At 37.7% G+C, this 26,193-nt stretch overlaps 1 protein-coding gene across 1 annotated transcript in view; it reads left to right on the top strand.

Moving 5' to 3' along the window:
* LOC116084286 (vomeronasal type-2 receptor 1-like) overlaps positions 1–26,193 on the top strand; it is a 152,580-nt gene that overhangs the window by 108,007 nt on the left and 18,380 nt on the right. The window contains 3 exon segments of the mRNA XM_031361145.1: positions 3,719–3,833; positions 11,533–11,824; positions 14,347–15,216. Coding sequence (XP_031217005.1) covers positions 3,719–3,833; positions 11,533–11,824; positions 14,347–15,216 — 1,277 coding nt within the window.

Genomic DNA, 26,193 nt, shown 5'->3' on the forward strand with positions numbered 1-26,193 from the left:
ATATTACCTATTCCTATTGTTAATGCTAATTTCTTTCTTAGCCTATTTATCATTTTTATAAAGGAAGGCTCCAGATTCTTTTAAAGATTTGTTTATTTATTATATGTAAGTATACTGTAGCTGTCTTCAGACACACCAGAATAAGGCATCAGATATCATTATAGATGGTTGTAAGCCACCATGTGGTTGCTAGGAATTGAACTCAGGACCTCTATAAGAGCAGTTGGTGCTCTTAACCACTGAGCCATTTCTCCAGCCCCTGAAGGCTACATACTTTTTGAGTTGCTTTATATTCAGCCACTTTGCTGAAGGAGTTTATCAGCTGTAGGAGTTTTCTGGTAGAATTTTAGGTATTGCATATGTAAACTATCATATCATCTGCAAATAATGATACCTTGATTTCTTCCTTTCCAATTTACATCTTCATCATCATCTTTTATAGTCTTATTGCTCTAGCTAAAGCCTCTGGTTTTATAGGATTGCTTAAAGTTTCTTGAGTCTGAAACAGGACATGTGCTTTAGTTCCTGTATCTCAGCATGCATTTGCCATGTGAGCTCATGCATGTTCATTTGTGAAAAAAAAAAGAAAAGAAAAGCAAAACAATCACCTGATGTGTGTTGAGAAATGCAGCATTAAGCACCTATGAATGTGAATTTCATAAGCTCCTCCCTATGACAGTACAAAGGTAGACTTTTGTTCCCTTTGATTGATCTTTGTTGAATTTTATTTGGAGGATGGAATCACTACGACACTGACAGAAATAAAACAGTATTCTGAAGGTACTCAAACTGGAGAGCAGATGCTGCTGCACAAATCAGAAGTCTTCTCAATCTAAATCTAATTTATGACTTGAGAAAAACTAAAAAATGAGGAAGTATACACTACTAGTTTCCAAACTTGCAATAATGTATGTTTACAATTTTCTGGTCTCTAGAACAGCATTTCCTGAGAGGATTAAGACAAGTCACTGTGAGTGATAAACAAAATTTGCCCAAGTGTGTCCTTAGCAACCAAAGGATAATTGCTCAGAAACAGCTGCCTGCTGAGAAGAAAGAGTAGCCAATGAGGGAGGTATCATTGCAATGCATTCTGGAGGGCTAAACCTGGAAGCTGAGTAGGGATTCTCATGCTTTTAGCACTGAGGAGTGGTCACTAACCCAGTGAGACATTTTGTTAGATGAAGCCAAACTCTGAAGAACATCAATGGGGGAGCACCCTCTGAGAATAAGACCTTGAAAATATAAAGGGGATTGTGGGAAGCACTCACACTTTGGAAAATGTAGAACCTAGACACTCTGCACAACAGTGCTACTTGTTCAAGGCAGAAATGCCACTGCGGGGTGAATTATGATGGTGGAACCAGCTGTGGGGAAATAGCATAGCCTCCTAGTTCCTCAGTGAGTTGGAATAAGATCCCTTCTTTGGGAAAATCTGGACTTAGCTAACCAACAACTAAGGAATCTTACAATGAGGATGAGGCGAAGGTAGTCAATGTGTATCACAGTGAGGTGTAGCTGAGGTTACCGGTTATCCTAACAATATCATGTGCAAAACATGCACACTGGGGTTACACTTGGAAGAGCACATGTGGGAAAACTGTTGTTAAAACTGAGAAGAGATGTCTTTCAGTAGTATGTTTTTATTCATTATAGAAAAATAAGCCATGTTTTCATATTCAATGAGATAATATACAGAAATATGAAAAAAATTAAACTTATACAACATATAATCCTCTACTGTATTCTGTAAGCATTGATTATAACTGGACATGAATATGGACACACAAAGATGACTGGCTGTAAAGTCACAAGAAAGAAGATAGCCCCACTCTTTTGACTTCTTGCTTACAGTGACTCCTTTTAAGCCTATTAAAGATACTAGAGAGGTGAAGAAGTAGGAAATACAAGTAAATTTTAGAAATTGGAATGTAATTTTAAGTGTTGCTTTGTTATCATTTTTTACTTGAACTGTTTTGGGTTTTGCTTTGGTTAGTGAATACTTTCAGGAATATAATTTATAGGACCCTTGTAGACCAGCATATGAGAAGATTACAGCTGATTCTAAGTTCTCTATGTAGTACTTTTAGTTTATTATTAATTTTAATATTATAAATAAAACTATACACCAAGGATTTAAAACAAATTACTATTCATTCACTCTATATCCCAACATCAGGCTCTATTTCTCCTCCCAGTGCCCCCTCACACTGATCTTCTCCCCATTCCCCACACCCTTTTTAGAGGAGATAGGGAAGAACCCCCAGGGTCATCATCTAATCAGATCCCTCCAAGTCTTTTTGCCTCTACCCATGCTCACAATCACACATCAAGTCACTTCAGGATTAGGTGTATCCTTTCCCACTGAAATCAGACAAGGATGCCCAGTTAGGGAAACAGGATGAACAGGCAGGCAACAGATTCAGGAGCAGACCCACTTCAGTTGTAGGTGGACCCACTTGAAGACCAAGCTGTACTGCTGCTGCACACAACCTAGTTCCAGGGCATGGTCTCTCTTTGGTTGGTGGTTTAGTCTCTGGAAGCCCCAAAGTGTTCAGGTTATTTTATATTGTTAGTCTTTCTGTAGAGTCCCTGTCACCTTTGAGTCATTTACTCCTACCCCCAAATCTTCCACAAGACACCCCAAGCTCCATCTGATATAGTGTTTTTAATTTACTATAAATTTCAACATTTTAAGCAAAACTTATACATCAAGTTTTTTGTTTTATTTTTTTATTTCTACTGGTTCATTTTAATGTTCTTAGGAGAAAAACCATGTGATTAAATGTTCTACACATTTACCATGATCCAGAAATGTGTTTGAATTTTATTCTGAAGATATTTTATAAATATTATTCTAAGAGTGGGTAGGGGAATGTTTGTACATAAGTAGAAAAGAAGACTGGAAGTCTTGGAATAATGATAAAATGACCTGGAAATAAGAAATTTGTCTTGGAGTAAGGTCTATCAAGCAAGGGAGAAGGTGGCTGAATATGTAGCTCCATAGTTGAGGAACTACCTGGCATGTGCAAAGTCTTGGGAATGTACAGGATTATTCTAAGGTAGCTTAGGCACTGATGATGTTAATGTTGCACAGAAACTGGGTGACTATCTTACCATCATACTAGTAAAAATGGCAGAATATAGATTTTATGTGAAGTCTTCTATCAGTTTTTATAGTTCTTTTTGTCAGTTATTTCTTTACATGGAAGAAAAAGTTCGGCCTACTGTTGCCTCTTTTGATTTTTTATGATAAAGCATGATACCTTTTTCTGTTCTTTGAGGTAGAGAAGACCAAAGCGTGGGCTGTAGTAAGACTTGATGAAGCTGGCAATGACAAACAAGAGGGAACAACTTAAAATAATTTCTACAACTTAAAATAACTTTCAAATTGAATCCCATGATTTTGTAGCTATCATTGTGAAGCACACAGGATAACCAGCTGTCTTCTCTCAGAGGATTGTTCAGCTCCTATTCCAGATCCATAAATTACAAGTGATTTTGACATCTGTGCCTAAAACATGAAATTATTTAGTCAGGAGCAGCAAGCAGGTTATGCACATACACAATTCTACACTCCATCAAGCTTACCACAAGAAAATGGCTAGCAGAAAGAAGTACTTGATTCTGGGATTAACTTTATTTTTGTGGGTTGAATTATATGCTCAATATGAAGACCAGAATGTGGCATGCAGATTGATGGGCATATTTAATTTGACAGGTTATGTAGAAACTGAAAACCATTCTGTTGTTATTGGAGGATTATTTCCTGTTCACTATAGGACCATGCTAATAAGGAACTCTGATGAGGAACCAGAACCAGCCATGTATGAGGGGTAAGCCATATTATATATTTTTCTTTTTACATTAATTTGGGTGGCTAAAGATGAGTGATTAACATCGAGCCTGGATTCCAGTTAAAGTTCTTTGATTCTGGTTTTATCTCACTTCATCTCAGTTTATAGGGAGAGAAGTTTTGTGCAGTTGTACCTCAGAGGGTCACGTCTCAGAGGATTCTCTTGGAACAGAAGCAGCAGCATCTAAAAGTTTGTTAGGCATATAGAACAAGGGTTTGCACACCACATCTGCAGAGAGAATCTACATGTTTAAAAGACCTCTGGTGGTGTTTGTGAACATAGGTTTCAGAAGCATGGGTATACAATGTGCTGCAACTTCACAATCAAGTTCAAGTGTGCAATCTGGGAACTCTGCTTTGTGTCTGAGGAAATGTTCATGATAGGATTCTGACTTGCAGGAAAAATTCTGCCCCTAGGGATGTCTCCTGCAAGATAGCATATCAAAAATTGGAATTCCTAATTCTTAAATATAGCAATTATTGTCAGAAAAAGAAAGTTGGGACAGTTCAAATATCTGTTAATATAAGAATCTTACACACATACAAACACACACAGATCAGACATAAAAATAATGCTAGAAATCAAAAGAAAACAAAAACATTAACCTACAATTCTATTGCCATCACAAAATTGCATTTTTATGTTTTATATCCACTTTTGAGTCTATTAATAAACATGCTTGTTAATAGTATGAGGGTAGTAAAATATTGGACATTTTATCTACTACAGCAGGGCCTCCCCTTCCATTGCTACCAGATAAGGCAATCCTTTGCTACATCACCAGCTGGAGCCATGGGTCCCTCCATCTCTATTTTTTGGTTGGTGGTTTAGTCCCTGGGAGCAAGGGTGGGACTGGTTGGTTCAGTCCCTAGGTAGGAGAGTAGCTAGATGGCCTTTTCTTCAGTCTATGCTCTACTCTTTGTCTCTGCATTTCCTTTATACAGGAACAAATCTGTGATAATATGTTTGAGAGGGATGGGTGTCACCATCCCTCAATTGGTGGCTGTGCCTAACCTCTGAATAAGGCCTCTACAGGTTTTCTCTCTGCTTTGTTGGGTAAATACTAATGTCATCCCTATTGGGTCCTGAGAGCCTCTTGCCTTCCTGGCATCTGGGACTTTCTAGAAGCTACATCCACTTACCCATACCTCACTGCTATACACCCCTAGTTTATTTCCTGACCCTCTGTACTTCTCTCCCATCTCCTCCCATACCTGATCCTGTACCACTTTTTCCTCCCCATCCCTCTTGTTGGTTTAAATTTAGTTCTATATCATTAATTTTCACCATTAACACTCCATAGTTCCCCTGTTCACACCCAGTTCCAAAGTTCTCCAAGTAGTTTACACTTTCTCCATATAATGCAAATTCTCCTAGTGTGAGAACCCGTATACAAGGCTCAATATATATTGTATTCAGAAGCTAGGGTAGATCTAATCTAATGTTAATTTCAGTGTGTCATCATTTACTATAATAGTAACTGCTTCAGGATTTCAGGATGGAATTTGGAGAAATTTCATTTGGAAATCAACAACTTTCTCAAGATACTAGTTTCAGGTGACCATTATACAAAATTTTATTCTGAATATATTATAACAAAATGATACAAAGAAGAGTTTTATATCTTGCTTTGCTTAAGGCACACACAAGTTAAATTTATAAAAATGTTTAAAAAATGATACATAATATGTAATAGTACTATGGGAATCATAATGGAAACTAACAAATGAAGAAAAATCTCTCCAAACCTCAGCTATTTACATTGAGATGTTTTTCTTGTTAATCTTTAAGCAGTCCCCATTCCTTCTATGGAATTGTAATCATAGTAAGAGTCTTACTGTCCCTTTCACTGCCTGTTCTAGTATGAGTAATGTAACATTTCTCTAGTCAAGGAGTTTTAATAATAGAAAATATTCTCATACAGCTGATAAGCCACCACTAGATATCAAAGATTTTTCTAGTTTTTGCAGTATTGTAAATAACCCAGTGCGGGGCAGATAACTTTTTTCCTTTGAGAAGAACTAATTATTTGATTAAAGATGTAGTTACAGGCTCAAAGCAGGTGTATAGTTTTCTAGGTCTTGAAATGAAATCTTTCTTGTGTGTATGTGTGTGTGTGTGTGTGTGTGTGTGTATGTGTGTGTGTGATCTATCTATCAGTTATTCAATTGACTTTCCATGCTTGTCACCATGCCTCTTCTTCTCCCAGATGTACTCACATAAGGCCTCTTTCCAACTACTTAACTCTTACATTCTGAGAGTGTGGAGGTCTGCGCCCTTGGAGTACTAGCTCACACTGGCACCAATTTACTGTAGCACTAGGAACATCCTTTCCCCCTGAGGTTAGACAAGGCAGCCCAGTTAAAGGAACAGGATCCAGAGGCAGGCGAGATAGTCAGGGTCATTCCCTGGTCCAGGTCTTTGGGGACCTAAATGAAATCCAAACTGTATGTCAGCTACATTGTGCAGACGCCCATTTCCAGACATTGTATGCACTGGTTGGTAGTTCATTCTATAAGACCCAAGGGTCAAGCTTAATTGATTCTGTTGGTCTTCCCGTGGAATCCATATACCCTCCAGGTTCATCAGTCATTCCTCTACCTCTTCCACAAGATTTCAAGTACCCAGACTAATCTTGGTTGTAGGGCTCTACATCTGTTTTTGTTTGTCAAAGATTTAAGAGACATCTGTTATTTTTCTAATTTTGAAATGAATCCAGTAGCCTCAAGTCACTGCAGGACTATGTACATTCTCTCACACAGAAGCCAGTACAAATCAGGGTCTGGTCACATGTCTTACAAAGAATAAAAAAACCACAGATGCCAGCACAGACTACTATACCCACAGTGAAACTTTCTATCATCGCAGATGGAAAGAAACAAGATATTCCAAGGCAAAATCAAATTTAAACAATATCTATCCCAAACTCAAGAAGAAGAAAGACCAAAATGTGGACATTTCATTCCTTCTTAAAAGGGGGAACAAAATACCCATGGAAGGAGTTGCAGAGACTAACTATGGAGCAGAGAGTGAAAGAAGGACAAGTCAGCCTGATATAGCTGTCTCCGAGAGGCTCTGATAGTATCTGACTAATATAGAAGTAGAGGCTCACAGCCATCCATTAAATTGAGTACAGAGTCCCCAGTGAAGGAGTTAGAGAAAGGACCCATGGAGCTGAAGGGTTCACAGTCCCTTAGGACGAACAACAATATGAACTAACTAGTACCCTCAGAGCTCCCAGGGACTCAACCACCAACCAAGGAGTATACATGGTGGGACTGATTGTTCTGGCAGCATGTGCATAGGAGAGGATTGCAAAGTCGATCATCAATGGGAGGAGAGGCCCTTGGCCCTGTGAAGGTTCTGTGCCCCAGCGTAGGGGAATGGCAGGGCCAATAAGTGAGGTGGCAAGCAGGGGGAGAGGGGAGGCAACAGGGGTTTGTTCTTGTTTTTTTGTTTTTTGGGTTTTTTGTTTTGTTTTGTTTTTTTGGAGGGGAAACTGAGAAAGGAGAAATCATATGACATGTAAATAAAGAAAATATCTAATAAAAAAAGAAAAAAAAAGAAGTTACAAACTGCCTTTTTAAAAAAAAAAGCATTAGAAATAAAACTACACTCCATTGAGTTTAACTACACCCAAAAAGTAATTTCATAGAAGTAAAACCAAAGGAAGAGAAACAGATACACACTATGTCAGCACCAACATCAAAATAGCAGGAATTAACAATTGTTTGTCATTAATATCTCTCAACATCAATGAACAAAATTCTCCAATGAAAAACACTGTCTAACAGGGTGGATGTGTAAACAGGAACAATTGCTCTGCTGTATACAAGAAACACCCTTCAACTACAGAGATAGTTATTACATCAAAATGAAGAGCTTGAAAAAGGTTTTCCCAGCAATCAGAACCAAGAAACAAGCTGGAGTAGCCATCCTATCTTACTTTGAAAAGATACCATGGAACTTATTTTAAAATGTGTAATGTTATCAGTGTGATTTGGATATTAAGTAACAAGATAGTAAACAATTTCCTGCTCTAGTCTCTTGTTTTCTGTTTTTGTTTGTGTTACCTCCCTGACTCTTGTCTTCAAATTACTGATCTTTTCTAGCCTTGAGTGTTTTTCTAGTTTTATTGACTTTCTCTAGCTGTAGTAACTTCTCACTACTTGTTTGTCTGTAGTGCTCTCTCTAGCTCTCTATTATTCTTCAAGCACCTGTGTAGCTGTTATAGTCTCGGATGCATGGCTTTTGAATTTCTTTTCTCATACATCTGCTCTCATCGCAGTTTTGACTTTTTTTTTGCTTGATCCTTCTTTTTCTTCCATACAAAGATCAACATTTTCTGGATAAAGAAACAGAAAGTAGGATCTTAATTAATAGTATACAACACCAGAGGAACTCAACAACTGAATACTAAATGAAAAGTAAATCTGAGACAAAACAGCAATTACACAGACTGGTGTGGGGACGTGACTCATTTGGTAAAGAGCTTGCCTTTCAGGAACGCAGATGTGAGTTAGAAACACACACCAAAACAGCTTGGTATGGTGGCAGTCTGCTACCAAAGGTTCAGGAAGCAGAGGCAAGAAGAACAATAGGGCTTTCTGGAAGCCTAGGCTAGCCAACTCATGATCCAAAATCAATGAGGAATTCTGTCCCTGACAATAATTTGGAGAGTGACTGAGAAAGACACGTCATTGACATCTCTTCTCCACACTTAACAGAATATTCATTTACACAGACATGAAGGAAAATTCTAAATTGTAAATAGTAAATACATAAATTACTTTTAGGTACTTAAGTTAAAATATTTTTTAAACTAAGGATGAAAAAGTAAATAGTACAACTAACTACTGTGCATAGCAAGAAAACAGTTACTCACATAAGTGCTTTGAATTTTTGCTGAATTATGGTTAGAATTCAGGTGAAAAAGAAGATGAGAAGAGGAGGTTTTCATGTTGTTTTATGTAGAGGGCCTTGAAAACAATGTGGTGATGGGCAAGAGGGGCAATATGTCCCTTAGTAATAGATGCGAAACAAATGTAGGAGTCTCACAAGTATGTTTTTGTAAGAGAACAGCAAGAAGACAACTTCTGTTAAACATATCTCAACAGTAAGCTGTATTTTGTAATTTAAGCATAGAATAGAGATATTTACATACTAACTTTAATAAATTCTTCCACAAGTATTTAATATATTAAAATTAAAATTATTTTTATTTTTAATATTCAGAAGAATAAAGGGCCAGAATGTGAGAAAAGTTATGTCCTTAGGGACCTACAATGAAGTGAAAGCCTATTTTGAGAGATTTTTACATGTATCTGGTTAAGAGAATTGTTCATAAAAGAACAGTTTTGAAAAGAAATAAATCGTATATGAATCTCCAGGTGGGATAGTTCTTCAGTGTGGCCTTTCCTTCAGTCTCTGCTCTCCACTTTATCTCCATATTTGCTCCCACTTGGCAATTCATCCCATATGCAGTTATCAAACCCAGACACTATTGTGGATTCCAAAAAGTGCATCCTAAAAGGAGGCTGATACAGCTATCTCCTGAGAGGCCCTGCCAGAGCCTTACAAATACAGAGACAGATGTTCAAAGCCAACCATTGGACTCAGTGCAAGGTCCCCAATAGAGGAGTTAAGAGAATGGACTGAAGTAGTTGAAGGAGTTTGTAACCCCATAGGAAGAACAACAATATCAACCAAGTAGACCCTCTCCACCCAGAGACTAAGCAATCAACAAAGGAGTACACATGGCTCCAGCTGCATATGTAGCAGAGGATGGCCTTTTCATGCATCAATTGGAGGAGAGGTCGTTGGTCCTTTGAAGGCTTGATAGATGCCCCAGTGTAGAGGAATTGAAGACATGGAGATGGGAGTGGGTGGGTGGGTAGGTGGAGGAACACCATTATAGAAGCAAGGCGAGAGAGGATGTGATAGAGTTTTTCTGGGTGGAACGGAAACCAGGAAAAGGGCATAACATTTGAAATGAAAATAAAGAAAATATCCAATTGTTGGACCTTGAAAGGCAGTCTGTGTTCTTGGTTGAGCAAGGCTTATTCCAGAGACCCAATAGAGAATTCTACAAGGGATGGAATAGTAAACTATACCCCCAGACATAGATGCTGACACCACTAGGCTTCACTCCATTATCCTATGGTTAGACAATGCCCCAAGCTCCCAGTATTCTGGCTGAACTTCACCCCAGTCAACTAACCACAGCCAGGTATCTCCCATCCCAGGGAACAGAAAGGTAGCCCAGCCCAGTATAAAAGGAGCTACTTGACCCCTCCCCCACCTCTTCCTCTCTCTCTTCTACAATAAAATGCCTTAAGACTATAGACAGCCTCCTTTCATTTAGACTTACAATGCTGTGTCAATGGATTTGGCCTTCCCTTAAAGAACCACTTGTAATTTCCCACCGGAAAGTCTTCCAGCTCCAGCCACAAGACCATACTGAGGACACACACAGGGAACCACCACTGGGCAGCTGCTTCCCTTCCTGCACTCTTTCTCCCTTCAGCCCTGGGCTGTCTGGGGTACTCCTGTCCCGCCTCACCCTGGCTCTTTCTCAGCTCTCCTGCAGCATCCAGCTGCATCTGCTTCTACGATGCTCAAGACTGAGAGACCTTGGGGCTGTCCCCTTTCCACTCCCTGGGGACTGGGATAGTGGCTCACCACAGCCAGATGCCCACCCTATGGAGTGGAGAGCAAGGGCAGCCTTCCAAGTCTGCCTGGCCAGTATCTCCAGGGGTACCCAGTGATCTGTGGTGCACAAGGGCCAGGAGCAGAGACTGCACATTCCCTACTCTCCTTCCCTGGGGGCTGCGGATGCCCAGTCCAGCAGTGGTTTGGAAGAGTTCCACACCAGTCTCCTGAGCTCTGACAGGACGCAGGTTACCCTACCCCCTTTATTTCCCCACTGCCAGGTGGCAGCGTCCAACATCCAATAAAAAAAAAAAAGAAAAAAGTATATAAAAAAGAAATAAAAAGAAATTTCCAAGAGGCCCTTGGTCCTGTGATGGTTCTATGCCCCAGTGTAGGGGAATGTCAGGGCCAGTAAGCAGGAGAGGGTGGGGTGGTGAGCAGGAGGAGGAGGGGGATAGGGGAGGGAACAGGGGTTTGCTTTTTTTTTTTTTTTTATTTAATTTTATTTTTTTTCAGAGGGGAAACTGGGAAAGGAGATATTGTATGACATGTAAATAAAGAAAATATCTAATAAAAATAAATACAAAATTTATTAGTAAAAAAAGAAATTTCCAAATATTGTAGATATAAAATATATAAGAGAAATATAGGCAAGAAAATGTAAACCAGTCATTTATAATGTCTTTTTTTTTTTTTTTTTTTTTTTTTTTTTTTTTTTTGGTTTTTCAAGACAGGGTTTCTCTGTGGAACCCTGGCTGTTCTGGAACTCACTCTGTAGACCAGGTTGTCCTGGAACTCAGAAATCTGCCCACCCCTGACTCCCAAGTGCTGGGATTAAAGGCAGGAACCACCACTGCCCACTACTTACAATGTCTTAAACATGTGACATGTACAGAAACTGAGGCACCTGTTGTTCCTTCAGCAAATGCTGTATTCACTCACTTAACTGAAGTTTCTTTCCTGAAAAGCTTCTACTTTTCCTAACCACCTTGGTGACCACTGGCTCACAAATGCTATTCCTTTCCAGGTTTAACTTCCGGGGTTTCCGTTGGATGAAAACCATGATCCACACCATCAAGGAAATTAATGAGAAAAAAGGTATTTTGCCTGAATACACTCTGGGCTACCAGATGTTTGACAACTGTTTCTCCACCTCCAAAGCAATGGAGTCATCTTTGATGCTTCTAACAGGGCAGGAAGAATACAAGCCTAAATTTAGAAAAAGCACTGGAAAATTTCTAACTGGAATTATTGGAGCAGAAGGATCCACCTTGTCAGTTGATGTTTCAAGGCTTCTAGGGCTGTAACAAATACGTCAGGTATCTTGGAATACTGTCCAGTGTGCTTAGTAAGAAATATAAACACTGTGCCAGGAAGAATGGCACATGCCTTTAATTCCAGAACTTGGGAGGTAGAGGCAGGTGAATCTCTATATATTCAAAGCCAACCTCTTCAACAAAGTGAGTACCAAGACAGTCAGGCTGTTGCACAAGAAAATTCTGTCTCAAAAGATCAGAAAGAAAAAAAAGAGAGAAAAATACAGTGTGTATAGAATTTATTGCAAATATCTATAAGCTCCAGAGATTCTGCTCTAAGCTATAGAGAGAAGATAGGATAGGGCCAGGTTCTCCACTTACATTGTTCAACCAAGCCCTGGCAGAGTGCATTACTACCTATTTAGAAGGGACTTGAAATTGCTCAATCTACTGGAACATAATGCTTGCATTGACTAATGTGTGGTGTAGTGATAAGGATATTAACATCTCACAGAGCACTGTGTGGAGCAGGGTAGAGGTTATACATAAATCCTTGTTAGTTGATGTCTAGAAAAAGGCACAGGTTTTTCTTTGGGTCTCTGTTGATGCTTCTGAGTCATTAGCAAATCATTAAAATGACATGCTAAAATGAGCCTGAGAACTTCATATTAGCTAACTTAACAGATTATTTTAAACCCAGAGAGAATGACATGAAAATACAAGAATAATTGCAAAGCATGAATAATTAGGAAAATAAAAAGTTCTAGATTTATTTCAAAGGCTGTGTCATAAAAGTATCAGGATATAGTGTGAAGATTATTGGTGATCCTGAAGTAATGGCAGTATTTCATTCACTTTCCTTCCTCCACTTTATCCTCTCATCTATACTTCCTTCCTCTTTTATTATCTCTTTCTTTATTTCTCTCCTTTTTTCTTTTCTGTTTCTTTTTTTCTTCCTTTCTTTACTTTTCTTTCTTTCTCCATCTCATTCTTTCCTTACTCCTTCTTGTCTGCCCTTCCTTTTCTTTTGTGATACTCTGATAAGATCCAGAGACTGGCTTTTTGTAGACAACTGCTGCATTATTTACCCACAATGCCAATCAAATATAGTATTTAATCTAGAGTATTTAATTTTTATAGTATTTAATTTAATTTCACACTCTTAGAACACATGAAATGTGAGAGAAAAGAATAACAAAGGAAAGTACTGTGAAAAGGAATATAAGGAAAGATGGGTGACTTGGCATATATCTAAGGGATAAGTTCCATGTAGCTCATCTAAACTGCAATTGCTATGAGTTCTATCTTCCACTAAACTCTAATGAACTCACGAGTAGCCTAGAAACCTTTAGATATACTTTTGTAAAATCTTTTGGTACCTCTTAGAAAAAAGAATAAAATAAATCTTGTTTAATATTTTGATATCAAGAAATTAAAAATAATAGGTTACCATGATATTAATTTTATTGTGGGGGAACAAATGACTAACGAAGTTAAGGTTAGATTTTAAATGATAAATAATTCACTACAGCTCAATAATCTGATATCATTCCTTCTTGAAGAGGTTCATTCCTACAAAATAGCTTCAATGAATGTACTGTTTGTTTGATTAAAAGGAAAATATAAATACTAGAAGGTAGAATATGAGGGTAAAAATGACAGAGATAAAGCAAACACAGAAATAGTACAGTGTAAATGAAAGAATCAATTGGATCTTGGGAGTTATAGAACTCCACACTTGGAGAGAAATAGAGAATTCTCTTAGAGAATGAGACTGGATCAGGGAGAAGGTAGCAGATTTTGGGTATATATCTGCAATTGAAGAGTATGCTACAGCAACAATACATGAAGGAGTGTCAGGAATATGTGTTCACCTGATATCCATGCTTAGGTATCCCTAAATGATAACTGCAAAGGAAGACTACTAATCAAGTGTGGAAGGCATGCTTTTCATTTATCTGACATTGTACATTAAAAAGAGAGTTTATGCTAACTTTGTTGTACAAGAGTTTTTATTCTTCTGATTAGAGTATTCTTTTCTATCATGTCTCTCACATCAAGTTTTAAGACCTATGTACTCAGGAGTCCTGAAAGCAGAAACTAAAAGACAGGAGAAAGAACAGAAGAGAATTAAAGGATCAGAAGTAAGACAAGAACACACAAGAGACAAAGTAATGCTACTGTACTGATTGAGACTTGGGCTAAGCCCATTATCTCTACATATGTGATGTTAAAGCTGATGAAGACACTGGATATCCTCACTCAGGGGAGTCACTCAGGTCTGGGAAAATGGGGGAAAGTGCAAGAGGCATTCCTGACACAGCTATGGCCTCACCCATGAAAACAAGGGACAATGAGTGTCTTTATCTTAACAATTGGCAGCCCTAAAATCTGATAGGGCAACCAAAGTGTTTCCAAATAGTCCCAATCTCCAACAAGTAGAAGATCCAGTAGAAAGTCACTGTTTGCAGAAGGATGTGAGGGTCATGGGAGAACTCTTCAGCTCCCTCCCTCTCAATATTTTGAAGATGTCATTTAAGATTTGGCTCCTGCTTCCTAATAACTATAAATATTTTCAATTTTAGGTGGGCTATACTTCTTCCTTCTCAATTCTTAGTGGCCGTTTCAGGTTTCCAACTTTTCTTCGCACAATACCCAGTGATAATATCCAGTCTGAGGCGATGGTGAATCTCATCAAACACTTTGGCTGGGTCTGGGTAGGTGCTATTGCAGCTGATGATGATTATGGAAAATATGGAGTGCAAACCTTTAAGCAAAAAATGGAGAAAGCCAACCTCTGTGTTGCTTTCTCTGAAACCATTCCAAAAGTCTACTCCAATGAGAAAATGCAGAAAGCTATTGATGCAGTGAAGAGTTCCACTGCCAAAGTCATTGTCCTTTATGCAACTGATATTGACCTCAGCCCTTTTGTGTTAGAAGTGGTTCATCATAACATAACTGACAGGACACCGATAGCCAGCGAAGCCTGGATTACCTCAGCTCTCATTGCAAAGCCTGAGTATTTCCCCTATTTTGGTGGAACTATTGGATTTGTAATACCAAGAAGTGTTATACCAGGATTAAATGAATTTCTTTATGATGTACACTTTAGCATGGATCCAAATGATGTCTTGACCAATGAATTCTGACACACTGCTTTTAACTGTACCTGGCCCAACAGCAGTTTGCCTTACAATGTGGATCACAGAGTGAATATGACTCATAAAGAAGACAAATTGTATGACAAGTCTGATCAGCTCTGCACTGGAGAGGAGAAGCTGGAAGATCTGAAAAATACCTATCTGGATACATCTCAGCTAAGAATCACAAACAATGTCAAACTAGCTGTGTATCTTTTGGCATATGCCATAGATCGTTTCAGCAAGCTTGACCTAACAGAAGAAGATAGGGAAAGTATAGTATGTCCAAATATACCTGATCTTGAGGCCAATAAGGTATGTTACTTGACTGTACAATGTAGTATGGTGTAAAATAATGTTTTTAATCCCAAGCATATACTACTAAAATTGCTGATTTTCTTATGTATGATTTTATACCATCAAAACTTGTCTGGATGACTTGATTGTTCATATTAAGCCCTCATTTCTTACCAAATTATTAGGCTTGTTACCAATGATAACAAACCTTTCTTACAAAAAATTAATAATGTATTTGATAAAATATGCTGTTATTCTTCACAAAAATGAAAAGCAAACATACCTTGGAGTAAAGCATGAGGTAGTAACTCTGATTTCCTCCTTTGGTCTGTTTCCATATACAATATGTAACTTGTAATCTAAGAACACTACTTGGATTCAAAAACATCAGCTTCGTGTTAGGCAAAGACATTTATTTATGTCTCTTTAGTTTAGGATGAGTCCTGGATGTTATATACAATTTGTCTTACACTCCAGAACTTTTGTCTTAACAAGTTGTCGCATCTATTTAAAAGACTGGAGAATGGGGTCTTCATATCATATAGCAGGAGCCATACAAGATGACATACAAGATGGGTGTCAAGGGGTAAATATTATAGGAATTATTTGGGACAATCACATCCATTGAACCTGTCCTTTATCATCTCTCAAATGATTCATGTTGGTAAAACACTACAGTGAGTCTTGCCAAGATTGGTCTCATTCATGATTTCCTACTTCTTTTTGTCCATCCCTTCACAAAGAACTTGAGCATCCTTGCTTTGATACTGTCTGTGATACACAAGGTTCATTTAACATCACTAATAATATGTTACTTCTTCCTTATCCCATCATTATCTCTTTATTATTCTATAACAACCTGTCAATTAACCAGAGGCCACAGGGGCTTGGACCCTTGCCTTTTCTCTTAACTTTCATTTTCAGGTTGCTCACACTGCATTCAGTGCTGGATGTTCATAGTCCCCCAGGTAACACTCATCATTTTGTGAATCAGGAAAGCCTGGTAAATGTATCAACATAAAGTATATTTTCCCCTAAATTCTTTCTCAATCTGTTTATCCTTTGAATAGAGGAAGGCTACTGATTTGTTTGAGTTAATTTTCTGTCCAGCCGCTTTGCTGAAGTTGTTTCTCAGGCTTAGGAGTTCTCTGGTGGAATTTTTGGGGTCACTTAAGTACACTATCATATCATTTTCAGATAGTGATATTTTGATTTCTTCCTTTCTCATTTGTATTCTTTTGATCTCCTTTTGTTGTCTAATTGCTCCGGCTAGGATTTTTATTACTATATTGAATAGGAAGGAAGAGTGACAGCCTTGGCTAGCAACTGATTTTAGTGGTATTGCTTCAAGTTTCTAGTAGGATGTTGGCTCCTGGTTTGCTTTATAGTGCTTTTACTATGTTTAGGTACGGGTCTTGAATTCCTGATCATTCTAAGTCTTTTATCATGAAAGGGTGTTGGATTTTTTCAAATACTTTCTCATCATCTAGTGAAATGATCATGTGTTTTTTTTCATTGAGTTTGTTTATATAGTAGATTACGCTGATGGATTTCTGTATATTGAACTATCACTGTGTCCCTGGCATGAAGCCTACATGATCATGATGGATGATCATTTTGATGAGTTCTTGGATTTGATTTTCAAGAATTTTATTGAGTATTATTACATTAATATTTATAAGGGAAATTGGTCTGAATTAATATTTATTTATTGGGTCTTTGTGTGGTTTAGCTAGAATAATTGTGGCTTCATAGAATGAATTGCTTAGTGTTTCTTCTGTTTCTATTTTTCGGAATAGTTTGAAGAGTATTAGTATTAGGTTTTCTTTGAAGGTACGATAGAATTTTGCACAAAACCCACCTGGTCCTGGACTTTTTTGTTGGGAGACTATTAATGACTGTTTCTATTTCTTTAGGGGTTATGAGTCTGTTTTTATCATTTATCTGACCCTGATTTAATTTTGGTATCTGTCTGGAAAATTATCCATCTCATCTAGATTTTTTATTTTTGTTGAGGATAGTCTTTTGTAGTAGGATCTGATGATTTTTGGATTTTTTTCAGTTTCTGATGTTATGTCTCCCTTTACATTTCTGATTTTGTTAAATTGGATACTATCTCTGTGCCTTCATGGTTTGGTTGATTCTTTGTATAGTTTTTTTTTTTTTTTGTTGTTGTTGTTATTATTGTTTCTATTTGGTTGATTTCAGACCTGAGTTTGATTATTTCCTGCCATCTACTCCTCTTGAATGTGTTTTCTTCTTTTTGTTCTAGAGCTTTCAGATGTGCTCTCAAGCTGCTAGTGTATGCTCTCTCCAATTCCTACTTGGAGGCACTCAGAGCTATGAGTTTTCCTTTTTAGCACTGCTTTCATTGTGTCCCACAATTTGGGTATGTTGTTCCTACATTTTCATTAAATTCTAAAAAGTCTTCAATTTCTTTCTTTATTTCTTCCTTGGCCTAGTTATCATTGAGTAAAGATTTGTTCAGCTTCCATGTGTATGTGGGCTTTCTGTTGGTTTTGTTGCTATTGAAGACAATACATTATATGTAGTGATCTGATAGGAGGCATCAGATTATTTCAATATTCTTATATCTATTAAGGTCTGTTTTGTGACCAATTATATGATCAGTTTTGGAGAAGGTACCCTGTGGTGCTGAGAAGGTATATTCTTTTGATTTAGGATGAAATGTTCTAAAGATATCTGTTAAAACCATTTGTTTCATAACTTCTTCTAGTTTCATTGTGTCTCTGTTTAGTTTCTGTTTCCATGATCTGTCCATTGATGAGAGTAAGGTGTTGAAGTCCCCCACTATTATTGTGTGAGATGCAGTGTGTGCTTTGAGCTTTAGTAAAGTTTCTTTTATGAATGTGGATGCCCTTGCATTTGGAGCATAGATGTTCAGAATTGAGATTTCTTCTTGGTAGGTTTTCCTTCGATGAGTATGCAGTGTCCTTCACAATAGTCAGAAATAATGTAAAATACCTTGGTGTGACTCTAACTAAGCAAGTAAAAGATTTGTATGACAAGAAAGTTACATGTCTGAATTAAGAAATAGAAGATCTTAGAAGATGAAAAGATCTCCCATGCTCATGGATTGGCATTAATATAATAAAAATGTCTATGTTGCCAAAAGAAATCTACAGATTCAATGCAATCCCCACCAAAATTCCAACTCAATTCTTCATAGAGGTAGAAAGAGTAATTTGGAAATTCAACTGGAAAAACAAAATCCCAGGATATCAAAAATTATTCTCAACAATAAGCAACTTCTAGTGGAATCACCATCCCTGATCATAAGCTGTACTACAAAGCAATTGTGATAAAAAGTTCATGATATTAGTAAGGTGACAGGCAAACAGATCAATGCAATAGAATTGAAGACTCAGAAATGAACCCACACACCTATGGTTACCTGATCTTTGCCAAAGAAGCTAAAACTATCCAGTGGAAAAAATATAATATTTTCAACAAATGGTGCAAGTCCAACTGGCAGTCAGCATGTCAGAATGTAAATAGATCTACTTTTATATTCTTGTACAAAGCTCAAGTCCAAGTGGATCAAGGACCTCCACATAAAACTAGATAAACTGAAAATAATAGAAAAGAAAGTGAGGGAGAGCCTCATACACATGGGCATAGGGGAAAGTTTCTTGAACAGAATACCAATAACTTATGCTCTAAGATCAAGAATTGACAAATGGGACCTCACAAAATTGCAAAGCTTCTGATGGGCAAAGGACACTGTCAATAGGACAAAATGGCAACCAACAGCTTGGGAAAAGATCTTTACCAATCCTATATCCTATAGATGGCTAATATCCAATATATACAAAGAACTCAAGAAGGTAGACTCTAGAGAACCAAATAACCCTATCAAAATTGGGTACAGAGGTAAACATAGAATTCTCAACTAAAGTATATGGAATGGCTGTGAAGCACCTAAAGAAATGTTCAACATACTTAGTCATCAGGGAAATACAAATCAAAACAACACTGAGATTCCACCTCATACCAGTTAGAATGGCTAAGATCAAAAACTTAGGTGACATCAGATTGCAGCTAGGATGTGGAAAAAGAGGAACACTCCTCCATTGCTGGTAAGATTTCAAGCTGGTACAACCACTCCGTTTGGTGGTTCCTTAGAAACTTGAATATAGTATTACTTGAGTACCCAGCTATACCACTCCTGAGCATATACCCAGAAGAAGCTCCAATATTTATTAAGGACACATGTTCTACTATATTCATAGCATCCTTATTTATAATAGCCAGAAACTAAAAAGAACTCAGATGTCCTTCAACAGAGGAATGGAATCAGAAAATGTGGTACATTTACACATGGAGTAGTACTCAGCTCTTAAAAACAATCAATTTTTGAAATTCTTAGGTAAATGGATGGTACTAGAAAATATCATCCTGAGTTAGGTAACCCAATCACAAAAGAACACACATTGTATGTACTCACTGATAAGTGCATATTAGTCCAGAAGCTTAGAAAACCAAGATACCACTGGCTATGGCCATTTTAGAATAATGGAAACCTACAATTCAAATACATACTCTCAAGACAATGTCCTATTAGTCTTTCAAATCTCAGCTAAAGTTGAATCTTTTTGAGAAATAAAGAATTTCTAATTTCCTAAGTCAATCAGCCATTACCTCCTCTACAACCTTTTCAACATTCTTTCTACAATAGCAGTTGTGATGTGACAAAACATTTCCTTTGAACATGCAACACACACATCTACTCACCCAGGTAGGGAGTCCTAAACAAATCACATTCAAACACCACCAAAGACCAACTCAGTGAACCAATGGATTTTATTGGGGTAACTTAAAGGAATAAGGGTGAGGAGAGAGGGACAGGAGCAGAAATGACTCTAAGACAGATGTAACACCTATGCATAAGAGTGACAGCCCACAAAAACCTTTGAACCTTGAGAATAGCTTTCAGACAGCTCAAAGGTATGTCCTTCCCAAGGTGGTCTAAATGACTTCCAGGCAGCTCAGCTGTTTTCTGATTTTCCCCAGCAGAGGGACTGGTCTCCTCAATCTTCTTTGCACCTTGTCTCATCTGATTCTTCTTTGCAGTTTAACACACTCTAAGAAGGACTCTTCTCTTTTCTTTCATACTCTCCCAGAGAGCTACATAGTGAATCTGCTCAGTTTCATGGACTTCCTAAAGCTATTTTGAGATATTTACCTTACTACTTCAAGATCTTCCCTGAAAGGATTAACTGTTTGAATATGGGAGGAAACTGTGACACAACAGCAGCATAAACTTATTGAATTAACTTTTAGAGCCTGATTATTCAGTCTCTCTACTAGACTGAGACTTTCAAAAGACACAAATAGTTGTGGGTCATATTTTTTCATAGGGAGAGTGGGGAAAGGGAAATGAAAATATTCTAAATATTCTCCTGCCTCTTTATATGCAGATATTATGCCACTAAGCCATAATATAAGCTTATTTTATGCCAACAAATACATACAATTATAATATACATCAAAGGTATGTTTGTCCAGAGGCCAATATTAAAGAAAAATAGGAAACATTAAAATTTACAAATTATTTAACCCAGTATGTGTAAAATACTATTTATTATGTTATCATAAATTAATATGTTGTTAATATCTTAAAATTATAGTGTGAAATTATTTACGTGATTGTTACTTTTCTTCTTAAAACTTTCTAAGCCAGTATGAATATTATTTATATAGCATACCTCAATTTACAAAATCATTCTTTCTGTTTTAATTGCCACCAATAGCTAGAGGATTTCAGAGCTGGTAACAAAAACAGAATTAGAAAAAATTAGAATCTTAAGATTTATATATGAGCCAAAATCTACTCTTTTAAAATAATCTGTATTTTCTAAGTATTTAAATGCTTAAAAATTATTTATTTACTTTTTTTATTAGATATTTTCTTTATTTACAATATCTCCTTTCCCAGGTTCCCCCCAAAAAAAGAAAAAAAGAAAAATAAAAGAAACAAAAACTAAAACAAACCCCTGTTCCCTCCCACCCCCTGCTCACCACCCCACACCCTCCTGCTTACTGGCCCTGGCATTCCCCTACACTGGGGCATAGAACGTTCACAGGAGCCAAAGGCCTCTCCTCCCATTGATGGCCGACTTGGCCATCCTCTGCTATACATGTGCTGCTGGAGCTATTAGTGCCACCATGTGTACTCTTTGGTTGGTTATTTAGTCCCTGGGAGCTTTGAGGGTAGTACTTAGTTCATATTGTTGTTCCTCCTAGGGGGCTGCAAACCCTTCAGCTCCTTGGATCCTTTCTCTAGCTCCTTTATTGGGGACCCTGTACTCAGTCCAATGGATGGCTGTGAGCCTCTACTTCTTTATTAGTTGGGTACTGTCAGAGCCTCTCAGGACACAGCTATATCTGGCTCCTGCCATTCAGTATTTGTTGGCATCCACAAAAGTGTCTAGATTGGATGATTGAATATGGGAAGGATTCCCAGGTGGAGCAGTCTCTGAATTGTCCTTCCTTTAGTCTCTGCTCCATAGTTAGTCTCTACAACTCTTTCAATGGATAATTTGTTTCCCCTTTTAAGAAGGAACAAAGTATTCACACTTTGGTCTTTCTTCTTATTGTGGTTTGTGGTTTGTACTTTGTGTATTCCGATCTTCTGGGCTAATATCCATTTATCAGAGAATGAGTACCATGTGTGTTCTTTTATGATTGGGTTACCTCACTCAGTATGTTATTCTCCAGGTCCATCCATTTCCACAAGAATTTCATAAATTCATTGTTTTTGATAGCTGAGTAGTACTCCATTGTGTAGATTTACCACATTTTCTGAATCCACTCCTCTGTTAAGGGACATCTGAGTTGTTTCCAGTTTCTGGCTATTATAAATAATGGTGCTATGAATATAGTGGAACATGTGTCCTTATTATATGTTGGAGCAACTTCTGGGTATATGTCCAGGAGCGATATAGCTGGGTCCTCTGGTAGGACTATGTCCAACTTCTCTAGGAACCATCAAACTGATTTCTAGAGTGGTTGTACCAGATTGCAGTCCCACTAGAAATAAAGAAGTGTTCCTCTTTCTCCACAACCTCACTAGCATCTGCTGTTACCTGAGGTTTTTATCCCAGCAATTATGACTGATATGACGTTGAATCTTGGGGTTGTTTTGACTTGCATTTCCCTGATGACTAAGGATGTTCAACATTTCTTTAGGTGCTTCTCAGCCATTCGGTATTCCTCAGTTGAGAATTCTTTGTTTAGCTCTGTATCCCATTTTTTAATAGGGTTATTGGTTTTTCTGGCCTCTAACTTTTTGAATTCTTTTTATATACTGGATATTAGTTCTTATCAGATATAAGATTGGTAATGATCTTTTCTCAATTTGTTGGTTGCCATTTTGTCCTATTGACAGTGTCTTTTGTCTTACAGAAGCTTTGTAATTTTATGAAGTCCCGTTTGTCGATTCTTAATCTTAGAGCATGAGCTATTGGTTCAGGAAATTTTCCCCTGTGCCTATGTGCTCAAGATTCTTCCCCACTTTCTTTTCTATTAGTTTGAGTGTATCTGGTTTGATGTGGAGGTCCTTGATCCACTTGGACTTGAGCTTTGTACAGGAGATAGAATGGATCAATTAACATTCTTCTACATGCTAACTGCCAGTTGATCCATCACCATGTGTTGAAAATGCTGTCTTTTTTTTTTACTGGATGGTTTTAGCTCCTTTGTCAAAGATCAAGTGGCCATAGGTTTGTGGGTTCATTGCTGAGTCTTCAATTCTATTTCATTGATCTACCTGCTTGTCACTGTACCAATACCGTGCAGTTTTTGTCACAATTTCTTTGTAGTACAGCTTAAGGTCTGGGATGGTGATTCCACCAGAGGTTCCTTTATTGTTGAGAATATTTTTGGCTATCCTTTTTTTTTGTTATTCCAATGAATTTACAAATTGCTCTTTCTAAGTCTGTAAAGAATTTAGTTGGAATATTGGTGGAGATTGCACTGAATCTGTAGCTTGCTTTTGGCAAGATGGCCATTCTTACTATATTAATCCTGCCAATTCACGAGCATGGGAGATCTTTCCATCTTCTGAGATCTTCTTCAATTTCCTTCTTAAGAGCCTTGAGTTTTTGTCAAACAGATCCTTTACTGGCTTAGTTAGAGTCACACCAAGGTATTTTATATTATTTGCAACTATTGTGAAGGAGGTTGTTTCCCTAATTTCTTTATCTGCCTGTTTATCCTTTGTGTAGAGGAAGGCCACTGATTTGCTTGAGTTAATTTTATATCCAGCTACTTTGCTGAAGTTGTTTATCAAGTTTAGGAGCTCTCTGGTCAAATATTTGGGGTCACTTAAGTATACTATCATATCTTCAGCAAATAGTGATAATTTGACTTCTACCTTTTCAATTCGTATCCCTTTGATCTCCTTTTGTTTTCTAATTGCTCTGGCTAGGACTTCAAGTATAAAATTGAATAGGTAGGGAGAGAGTGGGTAGCCTTGTCTAGTTCCTGATTTTAGTGGGATTGCTTCAGGTTTCTCTCCATTGAGTTTAATGTTGGCTACTGATTTGCTGTACATTGCTTTTACTATGTTTAAGTATGGGCCTTGAATTCCTGATCTTTCCAAGACTTTTATCATGAAGGGATGTTGGACTTTGTCTAATGCTTTCTCAGCATCTATTGAGATGATCATATGATTTTTTTTCTTTTGAGTTTGTTTATATATTGAATTAAATTGATGAATTTCTGAATATTGATCCATCCCTGTATCCCTGGAATGAAGCCTACTTGATCATGATGGATGATCGTTTTGATGTGTTCTTGGATTTGGTTTGCAAGAATTTTATTGAATATTTTTGCTTCAATATTCATAAGGGAAATTGGTCTGAAGTTTTCTTTCTTTGTTAAATCTGTGTGGTTTAGGTGTAAGAGTAATTGTGGCTTCACAGAAAGAATTGGGTAGAGCCTTCCGTTTCTATTTTCTGGAATAGTTTGAGGAGTAGTGTTATTAGGACTTCTTTGAAGGTCTGATAAAACTCTGCAATAAATTCATGTGGTCCTGGGCTTTTTTTGGTTGGGAGACTATTAATGACTGCTTCTATTTCATGAGCAGATATGGGATTGTTTAGATCGTTGATCTGATCTTGACATAACTTTGTTACCTGAAATCTGTGTAGAAAATTGTCCATTTCATCCAGATTTTCCTGTTTTGTTGAGTATAGGCTTTTGTAGTAGGCTCTCATGATTTTTTGGATTTCCTCAGTGTCTGTTCTTATGTCTCTCTTTTCATTTCTGACTTTGTTAATTAGGAAAATGTCTCTGTTCCCTCTAGTTAGTGGGCTAAAGTTTATCTATTTTGTTGATTTTCTCAAAGATCCAGCTCCTGGTTTATTTGATTCATTGTATAGTTCTTTTTGTTTCTATTTGGTTGATTTCAGCCCTGAGTTGTTTTTTTGGTATTTTTTTTTTTTTTTTTTTTTTTTTTTTTTTTTTTTTTTTTTTTACTTTTCTGAGCATGGATAATTTTATTTAACACAATTATGTTCGTTTTCACTTACGTTGTCTCCAGTGACAACATTTCTGTTTTCAAAAGTGGCTAATGCACAGTATTTCTTTTCATATTCATACATAAAAAAAAATCATCAGTTAGAGTTGGGAGAGGGACTGAGGGCCCAAAAAGGACCTAAAAAGGACCTCAACCAAAGAGTGTGACAGCCAGGCCTCAGCCTCAGCAGAAGTCAGCAGGAGGGACCAGGAGGAGCACCAGGAGAAGTTCTTTGCTGTGCCTCTCTCAGCAAAGCAAAGATCAGCAAAGATATGAGACCCATAAGCATTGCACTGCTAGCTCTATAAAGAAGCCTAGCTCAGCCTCTGTCACTTTCTGTTTAGAGTCCAAACATCATGTGTCCTCCACAGGTCTTGCCTCAGCACTTTGTCTGTCTTAGCTGATGTCACTCTGCCAATCGACCACAATCACAGAAGCAGCAAGAAACTGCAGCATACCATCAGGAGGTTTTGGTGAGATTCTATCTATGGAGTCCCAACAAATGGAGCTCAGCCATACAATTTAAGGTTATTTAATTTAATTTAATTTAATTTAATGCATGTTGTTAGCAAAGAATTCGTCATCACGTGTCCTTTCACGTGCTTGCTTTAGCAGAACATTTTTCTTTTTCTTTTTTTTTTTTTCTTTTGATTTTTCGAGACAGGGTTTCTCTGTGTAGCCCTGGCTGTCCTGGAACTCACTCTGTAGATCAGGCTCGAACTCAGAAATCCTCCTGTCTCTGCCTCCCAAGTGCTGAGATTAAAGGTGTGCACCACCACTGCCCAGCAAGCAGAACATTCTCCTGTGTCTGCCTCAGTGAAATGTTCATGAGTCGGCCTTAGCCTTTTACACCTGTGTCCACTTTAACAAAATGTTCTTTCATGTGTTTGCCCCAGCAAAATTCCATCCAACACAATGGACTTTCCAAATAATCCTTAAAGTTTCCACTTCACTTTGGTCACTTCTCCAGCTCTGCCCTCTGTAGCACTCTAGGCACTGGTTGACTCCATTCCACTGTTGCTGCTATTCTTGGTGGTTATCCCTTAGTACTGGCATCTCCAATATACTGGGGTCTCCTGATGCAACGAGGCTTCACCAATAACCTCTCATAGGCTCTCTTCATGGTGTCAAGTCTCAACTTCTTTGCATAACCCCTTTAGTCCTAGGCTTTCAACTGCAACCAAAGCTGTACCTTTACCAGTAACCTTTTCTGACTTCTCACAATGTCAAACTTCAGCTTCTCTCCATGACCCCTTCATGCCTTCAAAACCAGTACCAACTGAGTGATTCTTGGATCAGCCAGATAAGTCTGGCTGCCAGCACAATGACTATCTCTGGAACATAGCTTCTTTGTGTTCTCAGAAAACACTTCGAGATTTCACCCAGTGATTCTGGTCTCTTTGTAATCACTGCTAATTTCTTAGCTCCAGCTAACCAGCATCAATTGTCCT

Source organism: Mastomys coucha, unplaced genomic scaffold, assembly GCF_008632895.1.
Source record: "Mastomys coucha isolate ucsf_1 unplaced genomic scaffold, UCSF_Mcou_1 pScaffold9, whole genome shotgun sequence".
NCBI classification, from domain to species: Eukaryota; Metazoa; Chordata; class Mammalia; order Rodentia; family Muridae; genus Mastomys; species Mastomys coucha.